At 33.7% G+C, this 16,541-nt stretch overlaps 1 protein-coding gene across 50 annotated transcripts in view; it reads left to right on the top strand.

Annotated features, from left to right (window-relative positions):
• TRDN (triadin) overlaps positions 1-16,541 on the top strand; it is a 386,488-nt gene that overhangs the window by 213,719 nt on the left and 156,228 nt on the right. For all 50 annotated transcript variants that reach the window (XM_084957615.1, XM_084957622.1, XM_084957696.1 and 47 more), the window contains one exon: positions 15,441-15,494. In XM_084957615.1, coding sequence (XP_084813741.1) covers positions 15,441-15,494 — 54 coding nt within the window. The remainder of the gene's footprint in view (positions 1-15,440; positions 15,495-16,541) is intronic.

Here is a 16,541-nt window from a genome sequence, read left to right on the forward strand (position 1 = left end):
ATTAAGATACACAAATACAGAATATATGTTAGTTATGCAGAAGTTTGATCCTGTTTACAAAACAGGTAATAATGTAAAACATTAAGGAAAGGAATAATGTCTAAATATTGACTAAAACAATAATCAAGTCAATTTAATTGGTGACCCAAATCAATAAATTGATAGATCTATAAGTCACCTCTTTTACCCTAGGAAAAAAGTGAAAATATATTTATTGCAGATCATGTAATATATCAGTTTTGATGTGATTATCTCTTTAATTAAAGCTGTATTTTTGCGTGACTCAACTTGATTATTATTTAGTTGTATATAAAAAGTTATGTGCCATTAATGTAAAACATTTTTGTAATGAAAGAACACTATGCCCTTCTCTATATATTTAATATATATCATATTTAAAATACATAAAAAATTTAAAGATGTACTGTTATCTGTAAACTTACATTTAGAAATTCCTCATTTAAGTTATAAAACAAAAAAATAATATTTTCAGTTTTGTTTCTTTAAATTATATGTTAGCAGATAATTCGGAAACATTTTACCTGTCCGCAAGACTCTTTAGATTAACCTCACAATTCCAAATTTTGCTATTTTGATAAAAGAAAGGCTTTTTTCACTTCCCAACGAGATAAAGAAACTAGAAAGGGAAATTAAAATATATTATTATTTTATATAAGTATATTCACGCTTGTTCTCAGTAAATAGGACTTTGTAAGTTTCTGCCTGGAGTCAGAGAAGAAAGTTATCCTAGAATTAACAATGGTATACCATTGCCCATTTTTTTCTAATGTGTTGAAGTAAAACAACAGGAATGTGTCCACCCACACATTTCTGAACATGTCGTATTGATACTAGTAGTACTAGTAATATCCGGAGTAGTGTTAATGGGTATTGACCCCAGGCTTCAATTTCTTTGATTCAGAACTGAGACATATTCACTTTTACTTTTTTCTTTTTGTTTTTGTCTTTTCAAAGGCTGCACCCACAGTATATGGAGGGTCCCAGGCTAGGGGTCCAATCAGAGCTGTAGCCGCCGGCCTACACCAGAGCCACAGAAACGTGGGATTGGGATCCGAGCCGTGTCTGCGACCTACACCACAGCTCACAGCAATGCTGGATCCTTAACCACTGAGCAAGGCCAGGGATCGAACCCACAACCTTATGGTTCCTAGTCAGATTCATTAACCACTGAGCCACAATGGGAACTCCTATTCACTGTTTTCAATCATAAGTATCAAATACCTTTGTTTGGATTTTTTTTCAAAATACTATCAGTTATAGTTCATATTCATATGTACAGTATATAAATATTAGACTTGCACACCAAAGATGAGTTTTGCCACTGACAAGTTATCAAGTTAACTAAATAACCCTAGTACTGAAATTCTTAATATAAATTTTTCATGTAACTCAAATAAATATATGCTATTTTTATTTCGTTTTGTCTTTTTTGTATAAAGGAATATACAAATTTTAACTTTTGGAGTAATCAGGAATGTAGGAGTTAACTACCATGGCAAACCATCATGAGATTTAATTTTTAGAAAAGTGTCAATGCCTGTTTGAATTAGATTGGGAATGCCACAGTTTAAATTCTCCAAACATCAAATATATGTATTTCTATCTTTAGATCTGTTTCATATCTAAACTGCTTCTTTAAGATTGTAATTTAAAATCAACTATAAAATCAGCTATATGGTCCCAGTTGTAGGACAGCTTATGAACATTTGTGTGCATAGCATGCTGTGTTCTATGCATTTCTTTGTTATTTGCTATTTATTAAATTCAAAGATACCATTGTCCTTAGCAATACACAAGAGAAACTCATGCTCTGTTTTCAGATATTTCTGAAGTGTTACATCTCAGGAGAGACTGAAAGATTCTCTTCCTGTTTTTGAGCACAGCAAGTTCCTTTTAACTAAGACAGTGTTTTATAACACTGAATAGCAATTACATGAAATGATTTTTCTTCGACAAAATAAACTTGATCCACTCTTTTGACAATATTCTAACATATAACAAAATCCAGACCTCAAAACTTTTTTCTAATGATCCGATTCCAAAATTATAAAATACGTTATAGATTTTAAATTATTAAAAAGAAAAATTCTGGAGTTCCTGTTGAGGTTCAGTGGAAATTAATCTGACTAGGTACCATGAGGTTGCGGGTTTGATCCCTGGCCTTGCTTATTGGGTTAAGGATCCAGTGTTGCCGTTAAGTAGGTTGCAGACGTGGCTCGGATCTGGCATTGCCATGACTGTGGGGTAGGCTGGCAGCTGTAGCTCCAATTAGGCCACTAGCCTGGGAACCTCCATATGCCATGAGTGTGGCCCTAAAAAGCAAAATAAATAAATAAATAAATGAATAAATAAATAAATAAATAAATAACCAACAAAAGAAAAAGAAAAAGAAATTTAAAAAATTCTGAGAATTCAAAGATTAAATTCATGTAAAGGCAACCAAACTCACTAAAAGTAAATCATTTATAAATCCAAAGTTAACTAAAAAATGAGTAGAACTAGATTTTATTCTTTTATTTTTGGTATTGCCAGTATTTTAATATTTTTAATATTTTTACATGGGTTGATAGTTTAGATACTTAGAGTATTTGGCAATGTATGTATTTCTCCTCTAAAAATGTCATTTTTTTTGTTTATAATCATCTTTTATTACAATACACCAATTTATCATGATTCTGAAAAATTAATTCTACTTCTATGCCCAACAAGATAAGTAATTAAAGGGCAGCCTGGACCCTTCTTGTTTTATGAAATAATGCATTTCTTTCTCATTTAAGTAAAACAACATAGGGTTTTCTATAAATTACTACATAGAAATTAGCTGTTAGTATTGTCATTTTATTATTATTTTTTAAACCCAGAGTAGTTGTGTTATAATATTTGCCTATATTTATATATGGCTATCAAAATGATTCATAGCACACATCTTTAGAAATTATATATGTACTCTCATTACATATGCTCTCATTTACATACTATGAAACAAAATGTATAACATACATAGTATAACTTTTTAAACTTATATTAATATTTATAGTTTAATACTGTAAGAAAAAAATGATATTATTTTGATAGGGCTTTCTATATCGGAAATATTGCTGGACCAGGAATCAGAATACTTATGACTTAGCCTAGGCCTTCCTGCAGATCTGATAGAGTTATGCCACAGATCAAGGGAAATAATTTATGCAGAGGACTTTGGAAATTCTATTGATGCATACAAATTTTAAATTTTATTCAAAGACAGAATAGTTTAGAGTAAGCTTTTCAGTATGTTGGTGAGTACTTTATAGAACTTAATGTGTTATATAATCTTTATGTCTGTGAGATCCATTTTTGTTGAATATGCAGAATATTCATGTTTTGATTTTTTTGGTCTTCCATTATTTTTGGTTTATACTTGGTTTTAAAAAAATTCTGTTTAAAAATTTAATCTGTACATTTGTGTTTATCTGATTTTCTAGAAAATTCAATAAATGAAGGATAAATAAATTCAATGAATGAAGGATGAGAAACCAATAGAATTTTTAGAAAGTTGAGTAGACATATATTCCAAGGATTGCTGTAGAGGATCAAGTATGGTCTCAAGATAAATTAGTATTTTTTTGTGTGTGATTTTTAGGGTCATACCCACAGCATATGGAGGTTCCCAGGCTAGGGGTCTAATTAGAGCTACAGCTGCTGGCCTACGCCACAGTCATGGCAATGGTGGATTCTTAACCCACTAAGCAAGGCCAGGGATCAAACCCATAACCTCATAGTTCCTGATTGGATTCATTTCCACTGTGCCATGACAGGAACTCTGATAAATTAGTATTTTTTCTTTTTTCTTTTTCTTTTTTCCATTATAGTTGGTTTACAGTGTTCTGTCAATTTCTACTGTACGGCAAAGTGACCCAGTCACACACACACAAACACACACACATACGTATATGTTCTTGTTCTCACTTAACTTCCATCGCAAGTGACTGGATATAGTTCCCTGTGCTATACAGCAGGATCTCATTGCTCATCCACTAAAAAAGCAATAATTTGCATCTATTAACCCTAGACTCCAAGTCCATCCCACTTCCTCCCCCTCCCCCTTTGCAACCACAAATCTGTTCTCCAAGTCCATTAGTCTTTTCTGTGGAAAGTTTCATTTGTGCTGTATATTAGATTCCAGAAATAAGTGATATCATATGGTATTTGTCTTTCTCTTTCTGACTTACTTCGCTTAGTATGAAAGTCTCTAGTTCCATCCATGTTTCTGCAAATGGCATTATTTTGTTCTTTTCTATGACCGAGTAGTATTCCATTGTGTATATATACCGCATCTTCTTAATCCAGTCATCTTCTGTCAATGGACATTTAGGTTGTTTCCATGTCTTGGCTATTGTGAATAGTGTTTCAATGAAAACGTAAGTAAACCAATGGGATCTAATCAAAGTGACAAGCTTTTTCTCAGCAAAGGAATCCATAAAACCCCCAAAAGACAGCCTGTGGAATGGAAGAAAATAGTTTCAAACAATGCAACTGACAAGAGCTTAATATCAAAATACAGAAACAACTCATACAACTCAACAGCAAAAAAACCAACAATCCAATTGAAAAATGGGCAGAAAACCTAAATAGACATTTCTCCAAAGAAGATATACAGGTGGCCAATAAGCACATGAAAAAATGCTCAACATCAGTGATTATTAGAGAAATGCAAATCAAAACTACTATGAGGTACTACCCCATACCAGTCAGAATGGCCATCATTAACGAGTCAAATAACAAATGCTGGAGAAGGTGTGGAGAAAAGGATACCCATCTACACTGTTGGTGGGAATGTAAATTGGTACAACCACTATGGAAAACGGTATGAAGGTACCTCAGAAAATTAAATATAGAACTACCATAAGACCCAGCAATCCCACTCTTAGGCATATATCCATACAAATTAGTATTTTAAACATTTCAGCACAAAATACTGAGGTGGGGCACCACTAAGTTTCTGCTTAATATTCAAGAGATAGAACATCCTTCTTAGTATTAGTCATCTAATGAGTATTATCTTGTTATAGCACTTGAAATCTTGGGTTAGATACATGTGAGGATCGCAATCAGTATGAGGCCTTTGGTGGAATGTTCAACGTTCCTTTGATAATGCTTTGCAGCAATTTGTCTGTCATGGATATCCGTTTTTGTTTTTGTTTTTTTTTTTTTTTTAATTAAATCAACTTCTAAAATTTCCCATCACCATGTGAGCTTGTTTGAGAGATATCTGATTATTTACGAAGTCTTTGGTCTGGTGATCTCTACTGCATCCTTACTTTTGGCCTCCTCCCTCCAGCCGATTATATATTATAGGAACTCATTCCGTTTGCTTTTGAGATTTCTTATCAGTGTTAAAGTTCTCAGTGTTTCATGGTCCACAGAGTCAATCATAATTGCATTATTAACATAGATTTTTCAAACTCTTCTTTGATTTCTGAACTTAGATAATATACAGTATCATAATTATAAAATTTACACTGCCTTTAAATGGGTCATTTGGAATCCAGACCATCTGAGATGCCGGGGTTGGGCTACTTAGAAGCTTTGTAGCTCTGAAAGTGGATTTCAGTTCAGTCATTTGTTAGAAGAAGATTAATACCTGCCTTTTACCAAAGTGTGTGGGAAAGTGTTTTCCTATACTAGCACTCACTCACTTGCTCTCAAATGCTTTTGTGCACACTGCTCCAGTAATTGAATATTAACTCCCTTATTTGTGCATATAAGCATGGATATTGAATATTCAAAGGTAGAGACCGGCTGCTAAAGTAACCCATTATGCTTCATTGGATAGTCTCCAGGGAAGGCAGTGCATTTGCTGCAATATGTGAAAATGTGGGCTCCAGAGCAATGTCAATCTTCAGTAACCTCGACTTGTCATTTTGCTGTTAAGAGACCCTCTAAGGTTTCCTGTTAAATATCAATTCAAATTTAAATCTGCATGCTTGACATTGGGGACTACTGTTCCTGAGAGGTGTACATAATTCCCTTTAACATTGATGGAAAGGAGAGCACGAAGTGGTGAAATATCCTTCTAGGGAGGACAACATTGTGAAGCCCATTTATTTCTCTAGATCAATCATGTGTGCACTGACAGTTAAAGCATTTGAACTCTTAGGGCTTGGACACAAAGTGTGCTAAAGAACAGATCATCACACAGTACAATAAATCCACAGTTTCTAAAATTAGGAATAAATTATGACTTGTTTATTACTCATTTAGTGACATTTCATCTTAAATGTGTAGTTCATATTTTCCCACACATCCCAGAGATAATAAACAGCAAATAAAAGCACCCTCGTGTTTAAACAAATAATTAATTACATGCTCTACTTAAAATCTCAAACATGTGGCACCTACCATAGTACTTAGCTTCAAAAATTAGATTTCACTTCATCGAACTATCTTGTTCTTCATGAATGTTAGTAAAGACCCAAAGAGAAGATTGAAATCTTGATATCAGGTAGAAGGAAATAATCAAATATTGCTTTCTGTCTTTGTCTAAGATCCATTAACTATTTGCCAAATGGTCCTCTTTAGTTTGAGAAAAAAAGATTGCCCTACATACCTTTTCTTGATATATTAGCATCCCTACATAAAATGTTTAATAATACAGTTTTATGCATCAGAAAACCTGAGTCCTTTCAATAATAAATTGAATATCAAATATCTTTCCCCATTTTTCCCTCAACTATCATCTTTTATATCACCATTTTCTGCTTGTATTTACATTTTCTTCATTTCTTCCCTCTAGTCGTTTTTTCTCTTTATCCTTTTCTCTCTCAAGTGCCCTTTACCACACCTGTCACATAAATGACTTACACTCTCCACCACCTCGATTTAATTTAGTCTCTGCCCACCTTAAGCCCCTAAGCACAGATGTGGTGCAGAGCCGGACAATTGGTTTTTCCTTTTTTTAATTCAAGTACCTGACTTTGCTTTGGTTTTGGAGTCATCCACTTCAAAGAGGAGACCACTTCTCCTCTTTGAAGTGGGTATCACAGAAAGTTGTCTAGGGCCTGCCCCCAGCCTTTCTTGCCTCCTAAAAAGTTGCCGATATTCAAAACTCAGATTACTGTACTCTGTATCTAGCATGTGGTGTCCCTAACCAGACTGTGGGTGGAACTAGTCCTTATACTTAGGTAATATTATGATATGCCCCAGGTAAACATTCATGCAATAAATACTGAAGCAAGAATGAATGATGAAACTCAGTAATTGCTTGGAGAAGTATTTTCTCATATAATATCTAGTTGGGAGTTGTTCAGCCCTAAACTCTGTGTTTAGCCTGAGGACAAAGTTTAGCAGAAAGTGTTTCATTGAAAACATACCTCTGAATTCTTCTTCAGATTGCTTGATTTAGGACTGTCTGTTAAGGATTCCTTCATTTTGGAAATCATGCTTATTTTCCAGTGTAATACATCTGCATTTTATAAACCTTGCCATTTTTACAAGAAATGCAGATTTTCTCTGAAGTTGATTGTAACATCTTCAGATTTTGACATCTACAGTATTGTAGGGGGGAAAAAACCCTCAGTGAGTCTGAGCAGTTTTGTGAGGATAATTACTATTCATTTGGTTTAAAATTTCAGGCATATAACAATGACTTTTTAAAACACCTTGTCTCCTAATCATTATTCATATATTCATGCAAAAACATTGACTAAATGCCTTCTTAGTGCCAAGAATTGTGTTAAAGACTGAAGAAAAAGCTAGTCTTTGCTCTCAGTTTTTCTTTCCACTATCCTTATTATTTTTTTTTTTACTTTTTTATACTGTTACATTTACACTAAACAGTCCTGTTTGTTTATAACATTCCCAAATTGGGTAATGAGATAAAAGGGGTATGTGTGTTTTTTATTTCCTAGAAAAGTGAAAAACAGAATGGTAATATTCCCAGACACTATTTACTAATGGTAGAACAATAGGGGCTGGTGGAATTTAAGGGCCGAATTTAGATCATTGCTACTCTATGATATCATTCAATGAAGGAACCACTTCTCATTCTATGTATAAATTGTGAGTTAGGGCACCTACCGATAGTACAGTACTCAATTTTTTTTTTTTTTTTTGGTCTTTTTAGGGCTGCGCCGGTGGCCTATGGAGGTTCTCAGGCTAGGGAGGTTCCCAGGCTAGGGGTCTGAACAGCTACACCACAGCCACAGCAATGCAGGATCCAGGCCATGTCTGCGACCTAAACCACACACACCTCAGGGCAACACCAGATCCTTAAACCACTGAGCAAGGCCAGGAATCGAACCTGCATTGGCATGGATACTAGTCAGGTTTGTAAACTGCTAAGCCACTGGGGGAGCTTCTTACTCAGTTTTTAAGACTGAAATTTTACCTTGGAAATATGGCTGAACAGTCAGAAATTTTATTTTCTTAATACATGTATATATAATAAAATACATAATAAAGTCACTTGTTTTCTCAAATAAACTTAACTCTTTAAAAATTTTATTTTGTTTAAAGAGCGAAATCAATCTTAACTAAGGAAATAAATCACTCATATTAGGAATGCAATTTTTCCGAGTTATAACATTTATTTCAATAAAATAGTCAAATTTTTACTTGAGTTCTAATTATTCTAGGAAGTGTATGTTTCTCCTAAGAGAAGCAGTTTAGTTTTGTGGTCAAAATATTTGTTTTTAAAATATCAAAGAAAAAGGGATAACTTTTATATAGTAAGGGAGGACTATCAAGGTAAGCCTCAATAATAAAAATAGATAAATAATCAAGAAATTTGCCATCAAAACATAATATGGGTAATTTTTTCAAATCCTTCTATCTTTATTCCTAGTCACTGATTTTAGAAAGGTGTTATAGAAGTAGAAGAGGACCTGGAGTGATCAGTCATCTGGGGCTGCCTCTTTGCTCAAAGCAGACACATGGAGGAGCCCTCTAAAACAGATATCTCTCTGGCATCCCCAGGAATGGGACCTCACATCTTCCCATGGTATCACATTCCACTGTTTATTAGCTGTGTGGCAGAAGGCTTTTTCTTAATCTGAATGGAACCAGCCTTCCCCCCAACATGTCAAATATTTCTTAAAGTGAAAGGCCACATGATCTATGCCTAATTTATAACCTTTCCTTCTTTTAATTATTGAAATAAATCTATAACTTGGCCTTCAAGTCTAAATTCTAAATTGTTAAATGTTTAAGAAACCTGCCATTCTTACACATCCTATCCGCAAGGGGGAAATGCATATTACTCTAATCATGAACATTCTCACTGATGTTTCCCAGTGTCTTTTTTCCCCTAAGCTTAGTTCTCTTCAAATAATATAGGAAAAATCTGATTCCACATATAAAAACTGTAGGTAGAATTTGACTCATATTTAATTAAACATGAAAATTAGTTTTTTCAAATTAAGACGTACTTAGCATAGTTCTTATGGAAAATATAGTCTGTGTTTCTAAAGTTGAAGAAAAAACAGAGAGAATATTTTAGCAAACCTTGAATAATCATTTTTTTTTCCTGAATTAAATAATGCTATAATGCTGTGATACTAAGTTATAGGCTATTTAGATTCTAAAGCAAAATACATTGCTCAATCAGATGAGGATTTTCTGGAAAAAATAGTCTAGCTAAATTATGGTACCTATTGTAAACGATACTGCCAGCTTATTTAGATTTTTAACCTCTAGCAATAACAGATTATTTTGATAAATTATTCATATTTCTGCATTGTGCACCTTTTGCAATTTGCATATCTGGCAGCAAATAGACCCTCTTTTCAGGCTTCAGTCCCCTTGGTCAGACAGGATGGCCGAAGGCTGCTTCATGATTAATTTCATCTCAATAGGGTAATTATCATACTGAAATGAAGTAATACCCCTGAAATATGCTTTCCTAGAGCTACAAGCACAGGAGGCTTAGTTAGCTTAAGCGCTTTTAAGCATATAATAACTTTTAGCTTAATTGTTAACCTTTCTCTATTTGGGGAGTATCTAATCTAAAAAGAAAACTAGATTTTATAAGAATAGAAAACAATAATTTAGAGCTTGATTTAGCAGCTCATTGGATTGCACAATGATTTGTCATTAGCTTCTAGTATCTTATTCAAAAAGGATGTATACTTTTAAAAGATCGAGGAGGTTTGATATTGCTGGTTCTTAGTTTAGTTGCTGAGCCAATAAATATTAATTTCTCTCCTGATTTCTGGAAAAGTCATTCAACTTTTCTATATTTAGGTTTATCACCCGAGAACAGTCTAAAGGCCTTGTACTATTGCAGAATTAACAACAGATAGCTTTTAAAAAATGTTTCTCTTTCCCTTTAAAAAATTTATAAAAGAAGATTAATTCATGATTTGAGTCCTAAAGAAATTTTTATTCTTGCCATACCTTTAACACAATTCCTATATCTCATAATCCATAAAAATTAATTTGAAATTTGTTCGAAATAGTGAAATTCTGCAAAGTCTCAAATGCAATCAGGGTCACAATATCTCCTAGAGAAAATCAAATTCTGAAATTTAAAATTAAAACACTCTCTGCATAATATAGGATCAATGAAACGTAAGAGTTTGAATTAATTTTATGTCAGCTTAAAAATGAAAAGCTTTCTTAAATTTAATGTCTCATTCCAAACTGGTCAGTTGGACTTTTTGTCATTTTTGTAATTCAATTTCTTATGCAATCAATTTCTTACATGTTTGTTAGAGACAATTTTTCCCAGCGTTTTTGCTAAGTTCTAGGGTTATGAAGTTGCATAAATAACAGTCAAATGATTCAGGGAGTCTCTAGATGAGTTGAAAGGTATAGCTGTGTAGGGGAGTAATTAGAATATAATTGCATATTGAAATAGAAATCTATACTGCCTAGTCTCCTGGGCTGGGTATTTAGAAATGGCCAGGGTGAAGACTATGTCATCAGAACCTATCACCTACTTTACCACCTGCTGGTCCTCATTCTCCTGCCTCTGGCCTCTTGAGATTCTCTTCTCTGTCATGGACACTTTCCTTCATTTGGGGAGGAGGATTTTTCTTATTTATTTTGATTATTTGGTAAAGCGAATGGACTTGTGTGTTATGCAGGAATTGTTCACTGCTGCTTTTTAAAGAGCAGATGATCTACCTCAACTTACTTTGAAAAATAAAAATATAAATGCAGTAATTTTCTTGGAGAGGGGAAACTGGGAGATTGCTTACAAAATATTTAAAATGTAAGTGTGGTTCTCTGCAATGCTATTAGTGTTCATCTGCTGTCCATTAGTCAAAGACAAGTACTGGACTTGCAGTGTAGCAATCCAGTTGCTGTTAAAGTTATGTGAACCCTAAATTTGAAAACTCAATGGAGGAGTTCCCATTGTGGCCCAATGGTAAGGAACCTGACCAGTATCCATGAAGGATACGGGTTCAATCCCTGTCCCCTGCCTCAGTGAATTAAGGATCTGGTGTTGCCGTGAGCTGTGGTATAGGTCGCAGATGTGGCTTGGATCTGGTGTTGCTCTTGCTGTGGTGTGGGCTGGCAGCTGCAGCTCCGATTGGACCCCTAGCCTGGGAACTTCCATATGCCACAGGTGTGACCCTAAAAAGAAAAAAAAAAAAAAAGTAAAACTTCAATGGATTCACCTTCACATTAAAAGAAGTCAGAATATAAACAGATTCCTATAGATGAAAAGTTTATGTTAAACTAGTATTTAAACCTATATGCAGAAATTGATTTCTTAAAATAATTGCAGACTCAAAACATCTTTTTGGTTTGTTAAATCAGGCTGTTTCATGCCTAAGAAATCAGAAGACACTAAAACATTTGGCTAATCTGATTCATGACAATTTGTTTATATAAATACAACATGTTTCAGAAGCTAGAGATACCAACAATTCTGATAATTTCCTGCTGAAACATTCCAAAGAGACTTATACTAACACTTAAATCTAGGTTCATCCTGTCTCTGATTTTCAGTTCCAAAATATTATTTATGGAGTTCAGAATTATTATAAACTTCAGTTGAATTTTCTTATTGCCCTATGTTTTTATCTAAATAACTATTTTACTTCAAAAATATAGCCATAAAATGATCAAATAAAAACTTGGAAAAAGATAAAATCATTTTTTTTGATATAATAAAATTTTCATTTGGGATGCATGTAGTGGAAGTAGTGAGTAATAACAGAAGAAATCAGATATAATTGTTGAATGAGCGCTAACACCAATGAGAATGGAGATTATACTTTTATTTTGTATGTATTTGAAATTCTTCCTAGTAAATGATTAGTTTGCAGTGGGCAGTGATCAAAAGAGAAAAATTATGTAATGAAAAATTGTCTGTAAGGATTTAATGTGTTTTCACTCTTATGCAGCTTTTGGTCTGGCCTTCTTAAGGTCTCATTTATGGTCTCAGAGTTGCTCAGGTTCTAAAGTCTTGACGTTTTGAAAAGTGAAATGCTGCACCCAAGCAGATATCTAGTCTGATCACCTCTGCAAGTATCCTCAGTAGACTGAAGCTGATATTGTTGTTGAGTGGATGCATGTAACAGGCTTGTGAAAAGCATTTTGTTTAAAACTATTAATATCCATTGAGATGGAGTTCACAGAACAGTTTGTGAATTAATGCAAATTAATTTAAAAACTTGAGGTTAGAGAAAAATGATGGAATATGAGGGGCAAACAACATCTTATAATATGATCCTGAAAATTAGCTCCATTACAATCATTCTTGTGCCTGTGGACATTGTCTGTAGATCCACCACTTTTTTTTTTTCCATTTTTTAAAGTTTTATTGAAGTATCGTTGATTTACAATGCTGTGATCATTTCTGCTGTACAACTAAGTGATTCAGTTATACATGTACACACATCCTTTCTCTTTCAGATTCTTTTCCCACATAGATTATCACAAAATATTGAGGAGTGTTCTCTTTGCTACACAGCAGGTCCTGGATTGGCATAGGCACATGTGGTATATGGCATGATTGGCCAGTGAGAACTACCACTTTAAACCTAACACTTTTTACTTGGAACAGTGTCTTTAAGGCATCAGTGCACATTAGTGGATTGGTAGGCTTATTATTTTTATTTTTTGTAGGGTAATGAAGGGAGGAAACTAAGGTAAAGGAGAAAGAAGAATCCATAGGGTATGAGTCCTTGAACATGCCCACTCAATGTGCACACAGCCAAACAGACACAGGTTAGTGAGGTTGTGGCCTTGTGAGAGATGACCAATCGGTCACCCTGTCAGAATACTCAAATGGGAGTGCTGAACACTCAGGGTTATGGGCTGAACCTTGACCACAGAAAAACAAAGCAACTAACAGAAGAACCTAATGACCAAGGGGAGAAGCTACTAATAAGGTCCTAAGAAAAGCTCTTCGTGATTCACAGTTGGATATAATGGGTTCATCAATAGAATTTTAAATGTGGAGAGATGGTTTAGGATCAGTGATCTAAGAAGACATTAAAAAAGAGAGAAATAGTAGGAAAGTCAACTATAAAAATACTAAGGCACTTTACTGACAGCAATTTTTAAAATCTTTTTTATTTTTGCTTTTCAGGGCCGTACTCATGGTATATGGAAGTTCTTGGCTAGGGGTCGAATCGGAGCTACAACTGCCAGCCTATGCCACAGCCACAGCAAGACAGGATGCTAGCTGCATCTGCAAACCACACCACAGCTTACGGCGACACTGCCAGATTTCCGACCCACTGAGCGAAGCAGGGATCAAACCCTCATCCTAATGCATACTAGTCAAATTTGTTTCTGCCCCATCATGATGGGAACTCCCTCTTTGTTTTTCGTTTTTTTTTAATCGAGGATGACTCCCAGAGTTCTTGATTTGTTGAGACCTTTGAGTAGTAAAACACCTGGGTAGTCTAGGTTACTTGTGATGATCTTTACTACGCATTCCTTCTTTCTTTCATTCATCTTTTCATTCACCAATTATTTATTAAGTACCTACTAAATGTTAGTTATGGGCAGAGTAATACTGAGAAATATATTAGCTAAGAATTCACTATATGTATGTAAATCTTGATTAGTTCTGGTCTGAGGCCATCTAGTCTAGATGTGACAGAGGTAGCACTAGCATGATAGTTGGCCTGAAGTTTTTCTCCCAGGGGGAAAAAAATAAAGAGATCATAGGTAGAATGGACTCTGAATTTAATTTTAGAAAAGGTATTTTGTCTTAAGAAATAAATATAGGAATAATGTAAACCATATATGTGACAAACATACATACAAAACAATATTTCTTTTAAATAAAAGCAGAATGAAAAATTACCATTTTCATAATCATGATTATAATATAAATTAATAATTATCTCACCAATAAGAAGTAAAGCATGAATTAGAAATTAAACCTCTTTTGTTTGGCCAAAGAAATACAGATTCTCTACTTGTGATTCTTGGTCAAGTTATTATCACGCAATCTTGTTATTTTATAACTCTAACTAGACTGTAGTCAACATTTGATGGTTATTAAGTGAGAGGTTGAATGTATGTGTATATCAGCTACTACCTTTACACCCAGCATAGTACATACTCATAAGAGTATGTCAGTATGTGATGAATGAACAAATAAAGATTAATATCTAAATAAGTAAATGACCAAATCTTCCTTTTCATGTGGTTAAATGATAATTCAGTTATTGATAACTTAGTAAAGACAATCATGAACAATTACTTAGTGAAATGTGACATGATCCATTGCTTTTGGTAATCTTTATTTCCCCTTTATTTTTTATGCTAATTAATTAAATAATGTAGTTAAATATTTATGGTATAAGTGTTTTTTTGGTAACCTCTTTCTTTAAAAAGAACATTCTGAACAAAGGAAAAAAACTGCCAAAAATAATAAAATAAAATAAAAACCCTAAGATAAGAGGGAAGAAAGATTCAAAATGAAACTTGCTCGTTCTCCTACAACGTATATTGTTGCCCGGGGCCATGCTTATAGTTACTGGGCACCACAGCAGTGTAGGGAATGACATCCTAAGTCAAAGTCTAGAACTGGAATTTGGTTGTTCTGGGCTTTTTAGTAACTTTCAGTGAGCCGCTTTATGTCTAAATGCTCCACGCATTTCAATAGGGCTAATCATACAGAAATAATATAGAAAGATTTCTGAGATTTTCAAATTCAGGTACTAAACAAATGCAAAGTATCCCATGGTCAGTAAACAGTGAAACAAAACAGTTTTGGGAAACTTTAGGTTATGCATTTATTTAATTCCATTATTTTTGTCTCAGTTAAGTCTAATTCTCAGCAATTCTCCTAATAATTGTGTTCATTTCTTAACAAAAATTCTGAGTGCCGAGGGCAGTATTTTTATGTTTATCTTTTTTAGGAGTTGTTCCTATTTTTTTTTTTTTTTTTTGTTACATATCTTTCTGAAATAGTACTTCATGGTAATTTATTTCTCTCTCTCTCTCTCTCTCTCTCTCTTTTTAAGAGCCTGGCAAAGCCCCAGAAACCAAACAAGGGACAATAAAAGTTGCAGCACAAGGTAAACAATAAAACTTTAAAATTCTCTTGCTTTTTTTAAACTTAGATAGCACTTTAATGACAAAAAACAAAACTTTTTTTGCAGAATAGCGCCATCTGCTGGGTTATTTTAGAAAACATTTTGTTAGTGCATGAAAATATACACTTCAATTTAGTAATTGAAGAAAGCATGACTAAGAGTAATGCCACAATTACAGAGGAGACACTGAATGATACAAGAATTAGTATCTTCCCTCCAAGTTTGTCACTTTTACTTATATTTCCAAAAAGAAGCTATAGATTGATCGATAGGTGGGTAGATTATGATGATGATTGATAGATAAAATAGATATAAATTTACAAATATGCACATTTTTCAATATTTTCAGTTTTACCCTGTAGTTTGTGTCATAGCAGAAAATTCAATCAGAACGCTATTAAATTAACATTACTTCATCTATATACCAAGACTGCAAAAATCAGGTATGACTACAAAGTCATCCTAGCTTTTATGAGCCATCTGAGAAAATTTGTTTCATCACTCACTAATATCTTTGGGGCATGAAAAGTGGTTTTCTTTAAGAGATCTTCAGAAAATAAATTGATTCCTTAAGTCATTAGTTTGGAAAAAGTACTTCTTTAAAATATTTCCTATAAAGTTATTTTTTAAACCTGTCCCCGAGTCAAAAGAATAGAATATAATGAGTTATACGACCTTTATCCTCAAATCATGAGGAGAATTTGATGAAGTATAAGAAAAATGCACAAATGTCCTGCCTTTGTTATCTATGGTAACTTTATGGAACACTCTTGGGAAAGAAAAATTAAAATATTTATTTGAGAAAATCTTTGTTTTCTCTGCTATGTTACATTATACAACATTGACCAATAAAAGAAATGCATTTAGGTGGTGGTACATTTGTTTCCGGGCAGAAGGCCCTTGTGGCAGACTTCTCAGCACATGACATGATTGCATCTGATCCCAAATTTTCTTTTATGTTTAATCCTGGACCCAACTACATGCAGAATCAACCTAGTAAATACTGGTAAAATGAGTTGACTAGATGCC

The sequence above is a fragment of the Sus scrofa genome, chromosome 1, assembly GCF_054392235.1.
Source record: "Sus scrofa isolate SSC_HxYL_T2T_F1_AM1 chromosome 1, Sscrofa_HxYL_maternal_Yorkshire_Landrace_v2.0, whole genome shotgun sequence".
Classification (NCBI taxonomy): domain Eukaryota; kingdom Metazoa; phylum Chordata; class Mammalia; order Artiodactyla; family Suidae; genus Sus; species Sus scrofa.